The sequence below is a fragment of the Dermacentor andersoni genome, chromosome 6 (genome assembly GCF_023375885.2).
Source record: "Dermacentor andersoni chromosome 6, qqDerAnde1_hic_scaffold, whole genome shotgun sequence".
Taxonomy (NCBI): domain Eukaryota; kingdom Metazoa; phylum Arthropoda; class Arachnida; order Ixodida; family Ixodidae; genus Dermacentor; species Dermacentor andersoni.
This window is the reverse complement of record NC_092819.1, coordinates 1217113-1235860: the sequence shown is the minus strand read 5'-3', so window position 1 is coordinate 1235860 and position 18748 is coordinate 1217113. Positions and strand designations below refer to the sequence as shown.

General features: G+C 47.3%; 1 protein-coding gene and 1 long non-coding RNA gene across 3 annotated transcripts in view; one reads left to right on the top strand and one right to left on the bottom strand.

The window, feature by feature from the left end:
• Nucleotides 1–18748, top strand: part of LOC126521192 (intermembrane lipid transfer protein VPS13A-like) — an 820642-nt gene that overhangs the window by 296386 nt on the left and 505508 nt on the right. For both annotated transcript variants that reach the window (XM_050169804.3, XM_055065737.2), the window contains 2 exons: nucleotides 10080–10357; nucleotides 15644–15760. In XM_050169804.3, the coding sequence (XP_050025761.2) occupies nucleotides 10080–10357; nucleotides 15644–15760 (395 nt within the window). The remainder of the gene's footprint in view (nucleotides 1–10079; nucleotides 10358–15643; nucleotides 15761–18748) is intronic.
• LOC129382201 (uncharacterized) overlaps nucleotides 1–18748 on the bottom strand; it is a 58290-nt gene that overhangs the window by 17698 nt on the left and 21844 nt on the right. The window lies entirely within an intron of this gene.

The following is an 18748-nucleotide window of genomic DNA, read 5'->3' as shown; positions in this document are numbered from 1 at the left end:
TGTTAGACGGTACAGCATGTACTGAAGCATCTTTGTGTGCATCTTCCGCTTGAAGCCATGCACCCTGCTCTTGCATTTCATCCCATTGTAGGAGTACCCAACCTTCGACCAACATCCAGCAGGTTGTGTGTACAGAGCGCAGGAGAGTGCTGGAGTCAGTGTGGCATTAGAGAGTGCTGTTAGATACGGCAGTGGTAGACTTGGCAGAGTGGCCAGTTTGCTGCATTGCAGGTAGCCAACCAAATCAGTGCTAAATGCTAACAAATCTTCATTCTGAATTAAAAAAGGTTAGTCATATCTATCTAAATCTGATTAGGGTGCAAACTTTGGCGTGTTTGTATTCATAGTAAATTATCAGAAGTGCCTTATAAATAGCAAAAAGGCAAAAACACGGGTACAAAAAATGCAGCCCTACTTCCAACTGGTGTTTATTGAAAGGTTAGCAATATGCAGAAAAATATAGCAATATGTAGACACACAAGTTTATGTTGTCAATGTGGTACACTGCAAGTACTTTCTGTGCTCACACGACCTTTTCAAGCTATTAGAGTGACACATTTCAATAATGTTCCTCTTGACAAATTTCGAATATGCGGAGCAATACAGCAATAAAAGCTTGTTACTTCTGGACTTCAAGTACCTGTTTGTGTCTTGGGTGTGTTGCTAACTAAAGCCAGAGCAAAACTAGGCTAATGCTTTGCTCTGGCTTTAGTTAGCAGAACTAAGCTGGTCAGAAGAACTAAGCTGAAGTTCATCTTAGCAAGCTTGAGAAAGCCACCAACATGTGTAGCAAGTTGAGGCTAGATACAGTAGAACATCATTCGTACATTTTGGAAAACAGCTTCAGGAGGAATGTACCAGAAAAACAAATTATCGAAGTCAATAAAAAATTTGGCAGGCTGAAGCGTTGTCAACATTTACCTAATGTGAGTTGTTGCAGCAAGAAATGCCAATGCACGCTAAGCTGGTGGGGCCTGACTGGCTCGAGACATGCATTGGCGTTCTTGCGACTTGTGTTTGTGTGCCTTGAATATGGCCCTAGGTGAACAGCTTCTTTCAGCGCTTCGCACTGGTCAACGCTTCACACAGGTCAATGCGTCGCACCTTATCTGGGATACCACAAATTACGCGACCGCCAAAACTAGACATGGGCGTACACAATGCGCATCAAGGCGTCAAGAGTTTCAGCTCTTGCTTTGCACTTGCCACAGATTACCTCCAAGATACAGCACGTGGCCCGTGTATGGATGTGCGCGAGGAGTAGACATGCATGATAGGGGGAGAGGGCAGATAGGTGAGCATTTCTGCTCCACTCCCAGTGCATGCTGTGGGGATCGAGGTACCTTCTTGTGCTTCGTCCCCCAGCTTGCGTGTTGTGCATAGTTCAACCTCCGGGAACTGCTACCCCAGTGGCAACATGGCAGACACACAGAAGCCTCGACGCGCACGATGACGTCGCAGTCCTCGAGACGTCGCAATTCATTTGTGACCTGGTCACGGAGAGCCAGGGGTAGTCGGTGCAACTTTGAAGAAACTGGTTTCGCATCTTGCTGCCGATGAATTCGGTGCACAAAGTTGTTGACGAGACCCAACTCGTCACTGAAGAGGTGATCAAAACCCGGAGGCACACCTGTGGGGCTCTGTACTGAAGGAAGCGATGGTAGACGACATGTCAGCCACGTACCATCGATCTGTATGCCCAAGCGTTGGATGGCGTCTAAACCCAGCAGTGATGTTCCTGTAGTCGTTACGTGGAACGTGATGGAGCATGACCTTTGGAAAAACTGGACAGTGGCTTGAAACAGGCCTTGAATGTCGATGGAGAAATTTCTCAAGTCCACTGTTGTTTGTGACAGCCTGTGCTGTCGACCAAAGTGATTTCTAAAATCTTCGGCTGTCATGAATGACACAGACGCTCCCGTATCCACCAGCAGTCGCATGGAGACGCTGTTAACTACGACCGGAACTTCCAAATCTTTTTTAGTTTCAAAAGCGCTTACCGTCAAGACAGACGCGGACGGCTGCCCTGTGGAAGTTGACGAAGACAGTGTCTCTGCGGAAGAGACGTGTTGCACCGCTGTTTGGGTCTTTCGACATACCGAATCGAAATGGCCCAACGTGTGACAGGCGTTGCATCGCCGATTTCTTGCTGGACAATTCCTGTAAGACGCGATATGGCTCCTGCTGCTACACCGATCACATGCACCACGGTTCCCGGAGGAACCATGTGCGAAATGTCGACCATCTTGGCAGTTTCTCGGAAGAAGTCGGCCCTCTTGGCGGCTTCTCGGAAGAAGTCGGCCCTCTTGGCGGCCTCTCGGAAGAGGTCGGTCATCTTGGCGGCTTCTGAGAAGAAGTCTGTCATCTTGGCGGCTTCTCGGAAGAAGTCGGTCATCTTGGCGGCTTCATGGAAGAAGTCGGCCATCATCATGGCCTGCCGGACTAAGTCGGCCATCTTGGCAGCTTCCCGGAAGAAGTCTGTCATCTTGGCCCGTCGACGGAACGCCAAGTTGAGATGCCTCGATTCTTCGTACATTTTTGGAGCCTAACGCGCGGTTCGCTCGATGCAAGGCTTCTAAAGAGCGTCCAATTTCTTCTGCCTTGTCCAGGGACAGGGTTTCGCCATGAGCTAATAACTTTTTGTGAACGCTGGCGTTCGCTACCCCATGATTATTTGGTCTCGGACGCGCTCATTGTAGGTTGTGCCGAAGTTGCACTGTACCGCCTTCTCCTTCAGTGCGGTCACGAATTCCAGGAATCGTTCTCCCTCGAACTGCCTTTGACTGGTGAATTCGTTCCTCTCCGCCAGCACATTTGTTGACGCGGCAAACAGCCGGTCAAGCCGCTGCAAGAGTTTCTGGAACTCTGACGCTGGCGGGACCGTATCGCTTGATGTTGACGCTGCGCCGGTCGACTGCCTTGCTGCTTCGCTTGACGCTGACGCTGCGCCGGTTAACTGCCTTGCTGCTTCCTGCTCCTCGTCTGCAAAGTACTTTCGTTGTCCCTCACGCCCGAAAGCGCTGACGAGCGCAGACGCTCGTCGCGCGTCCGTCCAGTCGCCACTGCCGGCCGCTTCGAGGTGGGCCTGAAAAATTTTTTTCCATCGATACCATGGAATTAACGGTGGCCCGGGCAATTCAAGAAAAACGGGAAGGTTCGCTGTAAGAGAAGCCATGCCCGGTAGCGTGCAGGAGACAGTGCAGGAGACAAGCCGAAGCTCGCAGCAGGAATGGGGCAAGGAAGAACAAGGGGTCGAGAAGGCCTAGGCTCGGAAGCCTCGCGACGCCAAGTGCGCTGGCGGCGTTTGCTTGCCGTGCAGACACAGGAAGGGTCGCTTCACTTACGAAGCTCGTTGGTTTCCCAGGGCTTCGGTCGGAACCGCTGCAGGAATCCTATCCTCGTCGCCATAAGATGTTGTGTCAGCAGCGGCAGGCAAGCGGGGGCCCCCGACCAGTGAACGCGCGGCGAGCGCCGACGCAGAGAGGGAGACACGGAGCTAACTGCTCCTGATGAAAACCGGACAAGGACTGGGCCGGCTCGCGGCTGTTTATTACTAAAAAGGACTTCACACGCCAGATGACACCTCCTGATTGGTCCAAGCTCGTCACATGACAGAAGGGGGGTGCGCCATCTAGCTAGACTACTACGAAACATAAATGTATGATAACACGGAGGTCTGGTAGGGGGAGGCACTATACCACAGTGGTCACTGACAACTTGGAATTTGCAGCCTGTCAAGTAATGTCACAACTGTTCTAATGCCTATTTCACGGTAAGGGCTTCCAGTTCCGTTGAAGTGTAATTAAGCTCTACGCCTTTAAGTGCCATGCTCAGGTGTAACACAGGGCAATATTGTCACTCTTCATCCTCTTGCAGCAACAGACCTCCTAAGCCAAGATGACATGCATCTGGGTGTACATGCGCACCGAATTCTGGCTTCTCTGAGAACAGCTTAAGGACAGGCAACTGACACAAAGAGTAATTTAATGTCTCAAATGCCACATGCTGATTCTTGTCCCAGGAAAAATTAGAATTCTTTAGGAGGGATCATAGAGGTCCAGCGATAACACTATAGTTAGGGATAAACTTCCTGAAGTATGACGAAAGCCCCTAGAATGACTAGCGTTCCTGCACTGTTCGAGGAGGCTGGAACGTCTGAACAGATGCCAGTTTTGATGAGTCAGGGCTTACACCATATTTTGTGGCAACATTCCCAACGTAATTAATAGCGGTGCAAAAGAAGAAAGACTTCTGTGGTTTAAACTTCAAAGCTGCTTTCTGGAACCTTGAAAAGATGTCCTTCAAGTGCAAAACGTGGTCTTCAAACCTCCGACTGAAGACTATGCAATCATCGATGTAGACGAGGGACTGTCGCACTCAATTCCGTCAATGATTGTATCCACAGCTCGTTAACACGTGAAAGGAGCACCTTTAAGGCCAGACGGCATCTGTAGGAATTCGTAGAGACCCCAAGGTGTCACAAAAGCCGTCTTCTGTATGTGTTCTGGATGCATGGCTGTCTGATAAAAACCAGACACCAAGTCCATGACAGAAATGTACTTGCTCCCAGTGAGTGCCTGCAGGGCATCTTCAATATTGAAAAGAGATAAACAATATCTTCAGTCACTCTGTTGAGCCGCCAGTAATCGACGCACATACACATTGTCCCGTCTTTCTTTGCTACTAGGACCAGCGGTGAAGCCCAAGGATTTCAACAATGCCGGACTACGTTGGCATCGATGAGGTCCTTAATCAGACTTTTGACGAGGTCATGCTGCGCAGGAGACAATCTGCGAGGCTGTTGGGAGATGGGCTTTGCATCCCCAGTTGGAATGCAATGTTACTCAACTTTGCAGGAGCGTACATCCATACTTGATTGTGCAAAGCAAGCAGCATGTTACACTAACAACTCCTTCACGACTTGCAGCTTACTTGAGGATAACGTTGTTCCAATGTTAAAGTTGATGTCGCCAGTTTGGATTGAGCGATGCTGCGGGTCAACACCTGCATAAGCTGGTGGTTTATCAAGGTCCTCAGGAAAAGGTAGCCATGAAATTTGGAGAATCTGTTGAAATTCTTCTGCAGAGACTTCAATGTCCTCTATTCCACTTGCCTCTTCCATGACTCCAATTGTCATCTAAGATGGATGCAGGAGGGCTTGAGATGAGCAGTTCATCAGCAAAACCTCGACTACTTTTTCTGATGCATCTGTAACCATGGGCTCCACAATGACTGAATATCAGTTGTACAAGAGCTTGATCCCTGTGATGACCATCACACAATCTTTGTCTCTGGATATGCGATGCCAGTCCACTGGAACTAACTTTTGTGATAAAGCAGGTAGTGCTTGCTCCCTGTTGAGGTGGACCTTTGTAACATCTGAGGAACAGACAAGGCAAAACTTTGTGAACCCCAGTCAGTGATGGTTCTTGAGGCCCATAGGGAGTCGTCGCTTAGAAGCACTCAGTCTTGAGGTAACCACATAACCATGACAAATTCATGCTCCAATGTCTGGCCGTCGACTGTTACAACAGTTTTGACTTGACCCAATTTTCTAAGTGATGCTCCTACCAAATGCAGGGACGAAAGCCCAATAGTTACTTTGAGTCTCTCAACTAGTGGTGCAGTAATCAAACTTTAAACAGCTCCTGAGTCGAAGATACCTTTAAACGTTTGGCCATTGATGATGACAGAAATGGAAAAAATGCCCGCTTCAGTAGCACAAGATACCTACTCAGTCACTGATGACTGCTCGTGGGCATTGGCATCACCAGATTTCCCTGCTGTTTTGGACTGGTGGACTCAAATTCCTGCTGCCACTTCAAAAATTCTGCAGTTAGCGGTAGATGACATTGTGTTACAAGATGTCCTTTTCTAAAGCAGTTCAAGCATAGTTTACGAATTCTGGAGGTATTCTCTTGAGATCTGTCAAAAACCTCCAATGAATAATAAGTTGGATGCCTCAGAGACAGCTGCACGTTCGCATGTTGCCTTTGAGGCAGGTTTCTCTGTGGCACCTGGTTCTCTGAGGAACTGCTTGACTCTACGCTTTTTCTTGCGCTGACGATCCTGCATAGTCTTTCGAGGCGAATGCTTTTACCAAAATGGGGCGTTTCACAGTCTGTGGTGTTGGTGGTTAAACTGCAACAAGAACTTTAATGTCTTCCTCAGAATTGCTGATCTGGTCAAAGCACAGAAAAGAGTTTGTCATGTCATCCAGGTTGTTAAAATTCTTGTAAAGAAGTGTTTCTTGGCCTTGACTGAAAGCACAGCCTTGATGACCTGACACTTCTCCTGCTGCAATACTGAATAATTACATTGTTCCATGAGGTCCAACTTGCGGTATGTAAAGTCTGTACACGACTCTCCAGATCGTGTAGCTCCGAACATTTGCTGCTTAGAGGTTACATCACAATCTATGTTATAATGACGGCGGAATGCTGCCTTCACATCAGCCCAAGTAGTGATATTGGGCACCTGTGCGGGGTGGCACATCCATGTGAAATTCTTAGCTGGGAGCCTGGAGATAATGAAGGGTATCACGACCTCTTCATGAACGCTGAAGGTTCTGAACCAAAAATGAACTTGAGGAAACCAGGTGGGGACATCCTTCCCAAGATGTGGTAACGAGCTAGCTGCAAAACTTGAAAGTCTGTCGCGAGCGCTTTCGCCCGATCCGATAGAAATGCATGAAGTAGCTTCATTTTTAGCTTTACCGCATTGGTTTTTTGAGCCGCGTTTAAGATTTATTGACACAATGCTCATCACCACACTTGTGCAGGATTCGGCATCTGAGTCCACACGCATTTTCGGCTCCACACTGTCGATGCGTTCCAGAATCAGAGTGAGTAAGTTGCAAAAAAAGTCGTGACTTGCCTGCAGCTGTGGGTCAAGAAGTGGCTCTTTGGTGCGTCAATTTCTTCGGTCCGTCTGAAAACATTATTTTCAGTCCTTGCAATTCGAGATGGAGCTGATCCACTGCAGTCCTTAGGGCACCTGCTTCAAACACAACTGCTCTGTAGGCTTCCACCCCTGTGGCGTCATCCAGCTGTTCGAACACATAGATGGAACACTGGGCGATCGCCATCTTGGGTTTACAGAGGTGACACTGTCCTGAAGTCAGTGGTTCGATCAAAGGAGCGTGCAGTGAGTGACGTGCCCACATGAAAAAGAAATAAACGTCTTCGTAACTCACCCCAAGCCGCTGGGTGCCAAATGTGACGTGCCGTTGTGGCCGTTAGTTTCTATGGGTTCCGGGGCGGCATAACATGCATCCAGACACAGTGGAGACCAGGAAGGGATTGCAAGAGATAGAGACCGGAGCCTTAGTCTCCAATAGCTTGAATGGTGTGACCCTTGATGGCAAGGTGATCCCCAGATTGCCAGCCTTGGGAGAGGACATGTACCTGTTGGACCCCATTACCCTCTCTGGTATCATCTTCAGCAGGCAAAAGCTACTAAAGGCTGTGGGGCTCTAGCACTTGCACTGGTTTTGCGATGCCGTTCCATTGCATTGCGTTTCCGACGTCTCTGTGTCCCTCTCCTCCCTGCCTGGACGGGATGGCAGTTGGTCATAAAACACTTGTTACTTGGCTGTCATCCCACCCATGGGAAGGTCAATGGGCTTCACCCATTGGCCGACTTTTTGGTAGGATTCAGGCCCTGCTTATGTGCGCCTCTGGGTACACGTGCGCAAGATGGGGCATGAGGAGACCACATCCAGGTGTCAGGTGGTGTGTATGTGCTCCTTTCTACCCGTGGTGGCCCCTTTGTCCGCCGCAGTCCGGCTCGTTGGGATTCTGGCCTTGGCGGGCACATGATCTCTTCTGTCACCTTGACGTCCTGAGGCAACACCTTCCGATCGCTCCCCCATCTGTTCTTCAATTTCCTTTTGTTTTCATTTTCTCTGCTGTGGAGGTGCGCAATCGCAGGTGCTTGCTGAAAAATAGGCAGCCTCTTTCTGCTTGGTTCTTTGTTCTTTGTTTTCTCTGTCGCGGTGCACTGTTAGTGGCCACCAGCGACCATTTCTCCATGTTTTGTGTTGCAATTAGATTTAGATTCAGATGTGCTGCTTAAAATTGTGTTTGTTTCGAACTCCAGCTTAATAAATGTTCTTTGTTCTTTCCGGAGTGCGTTAAGTACGCAGCATGAGTGCAGTCATCCTTAGTTTGTTGTCACTTGCACCTTGTCTGCTCGGCTGCCCCGGACTACGATTGAGCCACTCCTTGCCATGGAAATGCCTGTCACCAGTTCAGCGCAGCGACTTCAGCGGCCACCTGTGTGCAGCTTGCAACCCTTGGTGGCTAGGAAAAGAGCCGGCAGTTGCCAACGGCTACTACAGCTCTCGCTGGCAGGGCATGTCATCTCAAGCAATGTCTGCTTGTGCCGACTAGTATGTCGCTGTTTCCAGGAGTCTAGCCTGGACTCGTGCCATCGAGTCTGCAAAGCTGCTGCTGTGACCCACGGGTGCCAGCAGTGCACCCCAGAGACATTGTAGGCACGCATGTTATGGACAGTGGTGACCATATCCTTGGTGTGGCCATAGCTGCATGTACCTCTTGTTCACAAAGCATGCATTGAAATTAGACTGTGTGACATGTTGCGCCAGAGTATGTAGTGGTTTAAGGTTGGGGGGATGTGGGTGCGCTCGACTCTCACGCGTCTTCTGTTGTTATTTTCCCCGCATGGCCCTTGCATCTCCTGTAGTGTGGCTTCTCCATGTAGCTAAGTGTTGGTGGTGGTCAGTGTGGTTACAGCTTATTACAAGAGATTGTGCCAGCGTCGCACTGCTAACGCCACAAAAGAGCGGGGTTACTGGGGTGTGAAAGGGAGTAGGCTCGCCCTCTTTGGCTTGGGGTTGGCAAGCGGCCAAGACATTTCGCGCACTCGCCCACCGTTCGTGGGACTGTCCGGCGAAAGGCTTAAGAGCAGGACACCGGAATGGACAAACATGATCATTCAAATGCGCCGCCACCCATGTGATCGTACATGCGAATGATTAGGTGTTGGTGTCCAGAATGGGAGCGAACATATTTGCTCGCTATCCTGTCGTGTGCGAGTCAAACTTCATCAACCTGTTGCATGCCCGTCAGCATTTTCTATTTGTATTGATTGGGATAGCAGGCCTTGGTGTATGAAAGGTGCAATAAATGCCCTTTGATTGTTTGCACTACTGTGTTGTCGTTCCTTTGTCCCAAGGTTGCGTGCGAGACCCTGCTCTTGTTACCTGAGAAATGCTTCACATAGCATATGGCCCCATGGCATGTGGTATCTACATAATGTTTTTCATTTCTTTTGTGGTCCTCTAGCAGTGCACAGCCGGCTGGTGCATTGGCTCTGGTTTAAGCACCAGTAACTCCCACTTCCCCAGTGGGCAATGTTGGCCATGTTACATAATGACAATTATGACAAATAATTATGGGTCCCTCTTGAAATGCATTAGAGCTAGGTTTTACTGCCCTGCTTTTCAATGAGGTTCCCAGAAATGTAAATTAAAAAGCCTCGGTTTATAAGGTGGAACCCTGTTTGCTAGCATGCCAAGCTTATGCTGAGAAATACCATTCATGATGTCCTTTCTGAGCTATTGCTTGGTGGTGTTAGAAACCTCCCTAAGGCCCCAAATAACTAAGTTATTACATTGAATATAGTTTTCAATGTAATCAATTTTGCTTGTCATGTTGTGAACGCTAGAACTGAAGCTGAATACCTCTTCTTTCAGACTTTTCGAAAGCGTCTTTTGGATGTCGTAGCCATGACGCTTACTTGCTTGGCCTTCATTGATGATATTCCTCAGTTATTTTCATGTTGACCACCAAAGAAAAACTGCAACAGAGCAGCATTAATAGTTTGCAGGTTACTGTTAATGTTTTCTGAACGCAAGAGCAAAACAGTGTTGACAGCCATGCACAAAGCAAAATGTCTTGGCAGTGGTAGTAAACCAGGAAGATCACCTCAGGCATTTATAATAGTGTTTCTTCATTCACCTGAACATTAAGCAAGAAAAGTGCTGTCTTTCCATTCGTGGCAGTTATGTTTGTGTTGTGGGGTGTGACCTTTCTGTCTTTAATAAAATGCTGCAGTGGATGTGCTGGTGGCGGAGACATCTCTGCGGGTGTCCGTGCCCTACTTGCTGGCCTTGCTGCACTTTGTGTACGAGGCATTGCCGCTGCACGGCAGTCAGAAGCGGGGTGCAACCGTGAGGCGCGGCCTGCCCTCGAACAACACTAGTGGCTACCACTCAGTTGTCAGTGCGCACAATGCCACTGTGGGCCTCTCCTGCTCACTGGTCCTCAAGAAACCCGAGATTGTCTTCTTTGCTGACCCTCGGGACCCAGGCAGCGAGGTCATCGTCCTCAAGGTGCATGCATAATTTATGCGCAGCATTGTCAAACAGCAAATTGCAGTAATATGAATGCTATTGAAGAGTTCCATAAAGAAAGATGTAAGCACAGGAGGCACGATATGTTCTTTGTGGTGTTCACCAGCATGTGCAGCCTTTTTTAGTTGCAAAGACCATGCAGCAGAAACTGCACTTTTGGTCAACTTGTTAGAAAAACCCACAGGCATCACGATGCTCTGCCTTAAAGGCTTACTGACAGAGCTGATGTTACCGGCTGCTACAAGTGGTGACCAAGGCAGTGAGCAATGTTTACACAAGCAAGTGTAGTGACTTTGAACTGTGTTGCTCAATTCTCAGAATTAATGTCACCTGCTTTTGTATGAAATGAGTTTGCATGTTCCTAACGACGTGAATAGAGCTGCTTTGAGTCTTGTTTACTACGGTGCACTCTGCTAGCGTGGCTGTGCCTGGCTCTTGCTTCTTTTTGCTTTCAGTCTTGGGCTCTGTTCATGCATTTTGATGACAATCTTGTTGCAATTGACTGGAAGTCTGTTTAAATATTGTGCGGTTCACTTCACCTGCTGTGATGGTTCACTGCAGAGATATGCACCACATTGCATCAGCACTGGCACTGCAGTACGTGGGAAACTAAGTGTGGCAGCAGCGATGCAACGCGTGAATTAATTTGTCGGAAGCTACATATAAAATAGCTGTTTGCGCATTCTAATTCTCTGCTCTGCTGGTTCATTCAGCACCTTTGCAACTCAAGTTGCCGAGCGGAAAAATCAAGCAGAAATTGACTGACATTGCTGACATGAACCAAAGCCATCATTTATGAGCATTGCTTTGCAACTAAGTTCGTCACACTGCAACTGACCAGTATGAATGTACCCCAAGAAGCACACACACACACCCCACAACTAGCCAAGCAGAGGGCAAGCATGCCAAATAATAGCACCTGTACATATTTGTTCAGAATACAGCCTCCTAAAGTATTGCAAGACTATCAGGCTTAAAGTCAGCTGCCTGGCCAGAACCGCTACGGCGCATGCTTCTTGTTAGCTGGGTGGACAACTCGGCCATTCATCACCCGTCACTCAGTTCCATCACCGCCTTCATGACATCATCAGCCATGAACTCGCCTCACCCTCCATGCTGCGGTGAACTGCTTAGTTTGACCGCAGCGCATGTCTGCCATAGCTTTGTTTCGTACCATTTTCCTTATTTATTCTTTATTACTCACAGTTCAACAGGTACAGTATTGTTAGTTGTGTTAAGTCTTTGCTATCATATTTTGGTTTGTTGCATGCATTAAATGTTTTGTGTTCCAGTGTCAAAAAACAGTTTTGTCCTTAGTTGAGTTCTCTGAGGTTCTGTTTCAGGGACCTGTTTAAAATCTAAAAAGAAACTTCATCACAAATTCTGAGATGATAATCAGTTATTCCTCAGCTTGCTTTTGTTATCCCATCCCTAATCAGACGAATGGCATGTCCCTTTTGCCTATTGGAGGACAATGCTGGTGCTGCTCTGATGCAGCTTCAAAGAGGCGAACAACTCTGCCTCTGCAGGACCTGATTCAGGTGCTTAGCTGATTTGCAAGCCACAACCTGGGAATCATTGGCATCGAACAAAAGGTGCTGTGAGTACATGCACTGAGGCGCATATGTCCTAATGATTGCTCCAGGGAGGCTAGAGTGTCATCCTTACCGATTGGCCGAACATGCAGCCAATATCTCAATGGAAATGCTTTCTATCACACACAACGCCACAGATGAGGTATCCGCTTCCTTTTTGATCAAAGAATGTACAGTCACTGTGCTACCCTTTGCGGAATCACTTTGTGAAATCTTGACAGTGTGTTCTTTAGAAAAATTGCGTTTCATCATGTTGACCTTTCGAATCAAGTAATCACACACATCTAGCATGCGCACTTCATCACTAAGTGCTGACTTGCAATTGGTCTTGTTTGTAAGTCACTGGCTTTTTCTTTTCTTCAGTTTATTTGCTCTTTTTATTGATTGCCTCGGTACTTGTCTCCTGCTCACCACCATGACCTAAACTGTTTCCATAGACACAGGAAGCTACGCTCACCTCCTCTTGAGGTGAGACATCAGAAGCTACACACACCTGCTCTTGAGGTGAGACATCAGAATGGTCTTAAAACACGACAAGACCACTTGGTACCACTGTAAGCGATACATATGAATACTTGGCAACCAACCCTGAGTTTACTCCGCAGTCTTCAAGGACATTATCAGTGAAACCACTGACAGAGCTGTGGAAAGAGAGAGAGAGATATACATTTATTAGAGAGGTATGCCTACGTCTTGGTCATATCTGCCTTGCTACCCGGAGGCTCGAAAGCACACTCCATCTTGTGTGGAACTTGCATGTTCCATTCTCCCTGAGCGACACAAAGTTACACTTGTCCTCTCCTGAGGTAAGCTATCTGCTTGTTCCTCAAATCTGACAAGGCCACTTGTTACTGCTACAAGAGCTACTACGCAAGAATGGGTGACTGTACTATTATTTGCCTTGTACTAACGAGGTCAGAGCCCATGTGAACAATTATTGCCCATTCCGTCTGGCTTTTTAGAGGTTTTACCTCTTTAGTTATTGTGCATTCACTTTGAAAGCATGCCCCATTTTTGGTGGAACTTGCCTGTTCCCTGCTTCCTGTTCCCTGCTTTGTGACCTATTCTCAACCCTACCGTGGTTCATGTCAACCTGCACTGGTCTGTTTCCTGCCCACCTCTCTCTCATCCTCTTGCTGAGTGCCTAGCGCTAATGAAAGATCGTGACAAGGTTCGATGCAGTCACTGGACAGATTCCGAATCGCTTCACCTAGAACTGCTTTTGGAGCGCACATCAAACGCTTGCTCAGTGGAGCTTGCACACGACTCAAGCTCGTGCATCTTTTCCTATACACATGCCATTTTTTTCCTTCTCAACCTTCGGGCTCAACAAACACGTATGCTGCTCAACTTCGAACTGCTCCCTCTTTGCATTTTGTTCACCTTCTAGCAGCAGTATTTTTGCATCTCACTCATATTCTATCTGCTGCTTTTTTCCTTCTCACTCTGCAGCCCGCTCTTGATGTACTTGCACTTTTTGCTACTCTTACCATGCCTTTAACTCTGCTCCCCTCAGACCGATACACTCTGCCAACTCCAGTAACTCCCGTGTGTTCATCTTTCCAAACGCTTAGAAAATTCACAGCGTAACAAACGACCTCGTCGTGTTGCTACAGATGCCAACTTGTTATGCAGGTTCTTTTTAGATTTTAAAAAGTTCCGTTAGGCAGAACCTCAAAGCAGTCAGTTTAGGACAAAGCTGTTTATTACACTGGCGCACAAAGCATTTAATGCCCTCAATAAACCAAAATACGATAGCAATGACCTAATAACACAAATAACAACATTACGCATCTTGAACTGAGAGTAAGAGGGAATCCATATGTAAAATTCTATGAAACACTGTTATGGCCAACATGCGGTGCTGCCAAACTAAGCAGTTCACCATAGCATCAAGGGCGAGGCGAGTTGTTGAGCTATAATCTCACCAACAGTGAAGCAACGAGTGTTTTGTCCAGCCAGCTGAGAAAAAGTATGCTCCGCACCAGAAGCCTTGAGGATAGAAGTGACGGAGTACCGAGACGTCCTGACCAGGCAGCTGTGTACGTAAGCTTGGGCCTGTAGTCTGACTGCTAACGTTTTGCCAATGGCCACTGGAGTCCACAGCACTCGGGACAGAATTCCGTAGTCTGAAGTCATGAAGCACAGGAACAGGTTGACAGGTTGCGTTGTTTGAATGAAGCCTTGGTGGCTTGGGTCCAAAACTTGATGGCCAGTATTCCCCTGGTCCGGTGGCCAACCTCCTGGAACTACCTACCCATGCGCATCGACTTTTTCTTCTTTTCTGTGGCTTTGTGATTCCACACGATTGGTTTTCTATGGAGCTCCATGTTTTTCATCGATTGGTTTGTTGGAGCTCCATAGAATCCTGTGGTTGGCTCTTTATCCTTCTATTTGTTTCTTGCTCCTCGTGCTCTTGTGCTTTCCATTCTTTGATGTCAAAATCTTTTCTCAAGCACTTGCCTCACTTCCACGCACTCCTGGTCGTCAGTTTCTGTTCCTGGTTCACTGCACTTGACATTGCTCACCTCACTCATCAAGTAGTATGCTCATTGCCATGGCAACATGTATGAGCATGGTTCCAAGTTTTTCTTGCATTCATGTTGGCTTTTTTGTTAATGAAATGAAGTGGGCGAAATTCCAACACATTTAGCAAATTCTCATTGCTGGTTCGTATGCACCGTTTTGCAAGCAAAAATACAAAAAAATTAATTCTTTAGTTTAATTTGTATTAAGCAGTTTCTAGTCATTTGAATGTAAGAGGATCGCCAAAGTATAAGGCTTTCTTTGAGTGTTTCCTTGTATCATCAACTTTGATGTACTGCCTCTTCAACCACATAATAAGGTTGAAGACATGGCGTGTTGGTATAGCATACTTGAGGTTGGATTGCGCAACACTTTGACGAGACACACGGAAGAGAAATGCACACCACAGAGCACTACTTGCAACTATCGTTTTATTCCCTTGTCAATGGAATAAATACAAGAATATACTCAAAGGGGGAGAGTGACAAAAAAATTTTATAGACAGGGCCATCCACCAATGCCAAGCCGACTTTGTCACGTGATCATTTTTGCTGCACTTGACATCACGTTTTCGTTTTCCACACCGGAAAAAATTGCTGAGCATGTGTGTGAAGGTAAACCCAGGTGCCACACAGAAACGTGGCTGTGAAGCATAACACAGAAAGAAGTTCATTGACTGCACTGGGGGAGTGGTACATTCTGTTCTACTTCAGTGCAGCAGAAAGTACATCGGACAGACTGGACGATGTTTGAACGAAAGATTAAAGGAGCATGATTATAACGTTTTAAAAGCAGTCGCCGGACACCTTGGGGTACATTGTAGAGATTGCGGATTACAAGTGGCGCTCTGTTACAAGTAGCGCTCTGTGGTGTGTGTTTCTCTTCTGCGTGTCTCGTCAAAATGCTGTGCTATCCAACCTCTAATAAACCACATTATGATTTTTATTTTGCTTGCCGGTAGGATCTTGTTTAAATATGCGTATACATTTTTTCACAATTCTGACATTGTGATCTATACAGCTGTGCAATTCTGTGCAGCTGTGAATTCCTGCAAGCTGTGCAGGGTGCAATTCATGTTATCAATGAGAAAAGTGGAAAAAAGAAGTGCAGCCCTGTAGAGGCATCTTGCACTGCGTACTTGCAGATGGACATCATGGTGGACTACTGCCGCAACCTGGGCCAGCAGAATATGACTGCCTCTATGATTGACCTGCATGCCCTGTCATTCTTCTGGGACCAGAGGAAGAACACCCTGTACACTGTAAGTCGCCTGCTGCAGCTAGGGTGATGCAGCTTCACAGGTGTGTGTGCCATCTTATCACTTCGGATGCAGCAGAGCATCACATTCTGAATCTGATTTTATTCTCCCAAGATTTGGGAGGGACCCCAGACAAAAAGCTACAGCCAGTAGTTTGACAGGGTCTGGGGCCCCTGGTTACATGGCATGAATGCAAATAATGAAGGCAAATAATGCATAGAATAAAAATCAGGGGTGTGTCAGCACCGGTTCCTTGTTAGGCAGACATTCCTCAGTGTCTATTTTGTTTGGAAGTTGGGATGTGCGGCTCGCTCGCGCCCCTCGCGGGACCATCCTACGAGAGGCTTTGGAGCAGGGTACCAGAATGGATGAACACGATCGTTCGAATGTGTCGCCATTTGCATGACTGTACAAGCGAACGATTAGGCATTGGTGTTAAGCTTGGGGCGAACATATTCGCTCGATACCCTGTTATGGTGAGTCGGACTTCATCGATTTGTTAGCACCCATCGGCATGCTGGTTGTGATTCGGCTAGCTGGCATTGGTGTATAGAAGGCACGATAAATACCCTTTTGTTTGTTTCCACTACCGTGTTGTCTTTTATTGTCCCAAGAGCATGTTTGAGACCCCACAAAGTTGCCGGACATCAGTCACCGCCAAAGCAATTCTTCCCATAATTTTCCCACAATGCAGCATGTGTTATGCAGTAAATCCACTTTAATTTGAACTCTGATATTTTTAAATATCGATTATTTCAAAATTATTTCTAGCCATTTTGTCAACCCATGTGTTTTTCACCTCTTACCTCAAATAGTTCTTGCACTGGACCCTAGATATTGAAAAGGCCAGCACAAGGGCAGCATTGGCAATGTTGCTTGCATTTGCTTTTCACCTGGCAGGATCTTGCTAGCTGAGCCAGACGCCATGCCTGGCTGCACTCGTGGCTTATCTTTCCCTATTAATTTTATCTATCACCGCTCACTTGTTCTTCTATTTTCGTGACTTCGCTTATTTGGAAACTTTTTTCTGGTTTTTACATTTTTGAGTTAACCGGGGTTTACCGTAGATCAAATGAGAACAAGCATATTCTTCAGTACAAGTTTATAGAGCTTTTCATCAGGTTAGGAGGAAAGGACGCGCGGCAAGCTTTTTCTTTTCTCTGGCCTGTGCAAGCAAGCGCAGCGCTGCTAGAAAATGTTGCTGTCGCATGCCGTGAAATGATTTGGAGGCCTTTTATCTCGTTCTACATGGAAATTAAGGGAGTGTCAGTTCATACAAGGTCGTCATAGAACCACTGTGTAGCCTTTCAGCGCAGCAGTAACTACAGTATGCAGAAATTTATCTTGGCTGAGCAAACATGCGACGTGCATCATCAATCGCTGTGTGTGTATGTGGTGTGAACTATTTTGGCTGTATTAGTTTTCACTCGATGAAAAGAACCAGCATCTGTGAATTGAACACTGTGTGCGTGACATTCTAAATCTATTCCGTACGTGCACTATGTCCGGCTACTGGGGGTGATAGCGCGGCACGCCGACAAATGACCTGCTTGCTTTCATGAAGCTTCTTGGTCACAAATATACAATGGCAACTGCAATCGCCATTCGTGTGTGCACTGAGGCTACACAACTTTCTGCCTGGCCACACCTCACAAAATCAGGCTCTTGCCATCACAGAACGCAAGCCAAGAATGTAAAATTTCATATTTAGTCAACCTTAGCAGACAAATTCTGGTCATAATTAAACGTTTGGCGAAACCGCAAACCTCCGAAATTGCATTCGCGGCAACGATGTTCACGACACAACTTGCGCAGATTGAGCACAAAAATTTTAATAAACCATTGTTCAGTGCACGAAATATCAGTCGTCGTTTCACATGGTCTTTATGGCGCGGCGCCTGTGGCAAAACCGTGAATCCGGAAAATAACTTCCGTCTGCTCAGAAGGATTTGAAGGCAAATTCTGCAGCTCAAGTAATGCCTCAGTACGCGTAGTAGGACCCGGATTAGTTTCCATGTCACCTGAGCGCATTAACAGCAACGCCATAGAGAAACAATCACCGACAATTTCACAGAGCACTTGTTGGCATGGAAGCAATAGCAAAAATGGGTCGTCACTTTTCTTAGCATAAAGCGGAACGCTTTTACACACCTGCGAAGTGGATAGGCGCACTGCATGAGCCATAGTGCTCCAAATGCTGCTTCTGTGCCAACCAAATGGGCTGACGCTCAGACAGCCGCTTAAGTTGTCACTGCGATGTGACGACACAGTTGATGGCGATAGTGTGCAGAAGGCTGGGCGCAGCAGTTGTAGTGGGTCGATGTGGAGGTAGTTGCCAGTCTGCTGGTATATTGTGGCCTTGCTTGATAGTAGCAGTGGTTGCGAAGGGTCATACTTCGAATACGCTGTGCACGGACACAGCAGCAGCAAGAACCCGAAGATAGCCTGCGAAGTGGAAAGGTGCGCTGTTTGAGCCATGGTGCTCCAAATGCTGCTTCCGTGCCAACTAAGTATCAGAGCATGACTGACAGTTGGGATTAAGTAAATCCAGCGTAAATCCAGCGAAGAAAAGAACTCAGCTCCCTGCAAACAGTCGAGGGCGTCGTCGATGCACGGTAACGGGTAAACGTCCTTGCGCATTATCTTGTTCAGACGTCGGTAGTCGACGCAGAATCGAATAGAGCCATCCTTTTTCTTAACGAGGACGACCGGTGATGCCCAGGGACTGTTGGAAGGCTGCACAACGCCACGCTTGAGCATGTCAGCAACCTGGTGGTCAATGACACGGCGCTCAGAGGCGGATACTCGGTAAGGGCGCTGCCGTAAAGGTGCATGACTGCCGGTATCTATCTGGTGAAAAATGGTCGATGTGCAGCCCAAACCGGAAGCATGGCTGTCGAAAGAAGTGCTGAACCTCTGCAGGAGAGCAATAAGCTGGCTTCGTTCTGAAGATGACGTGCCATCGTCGATGTAGCAGTGGAAAGCGTCGAG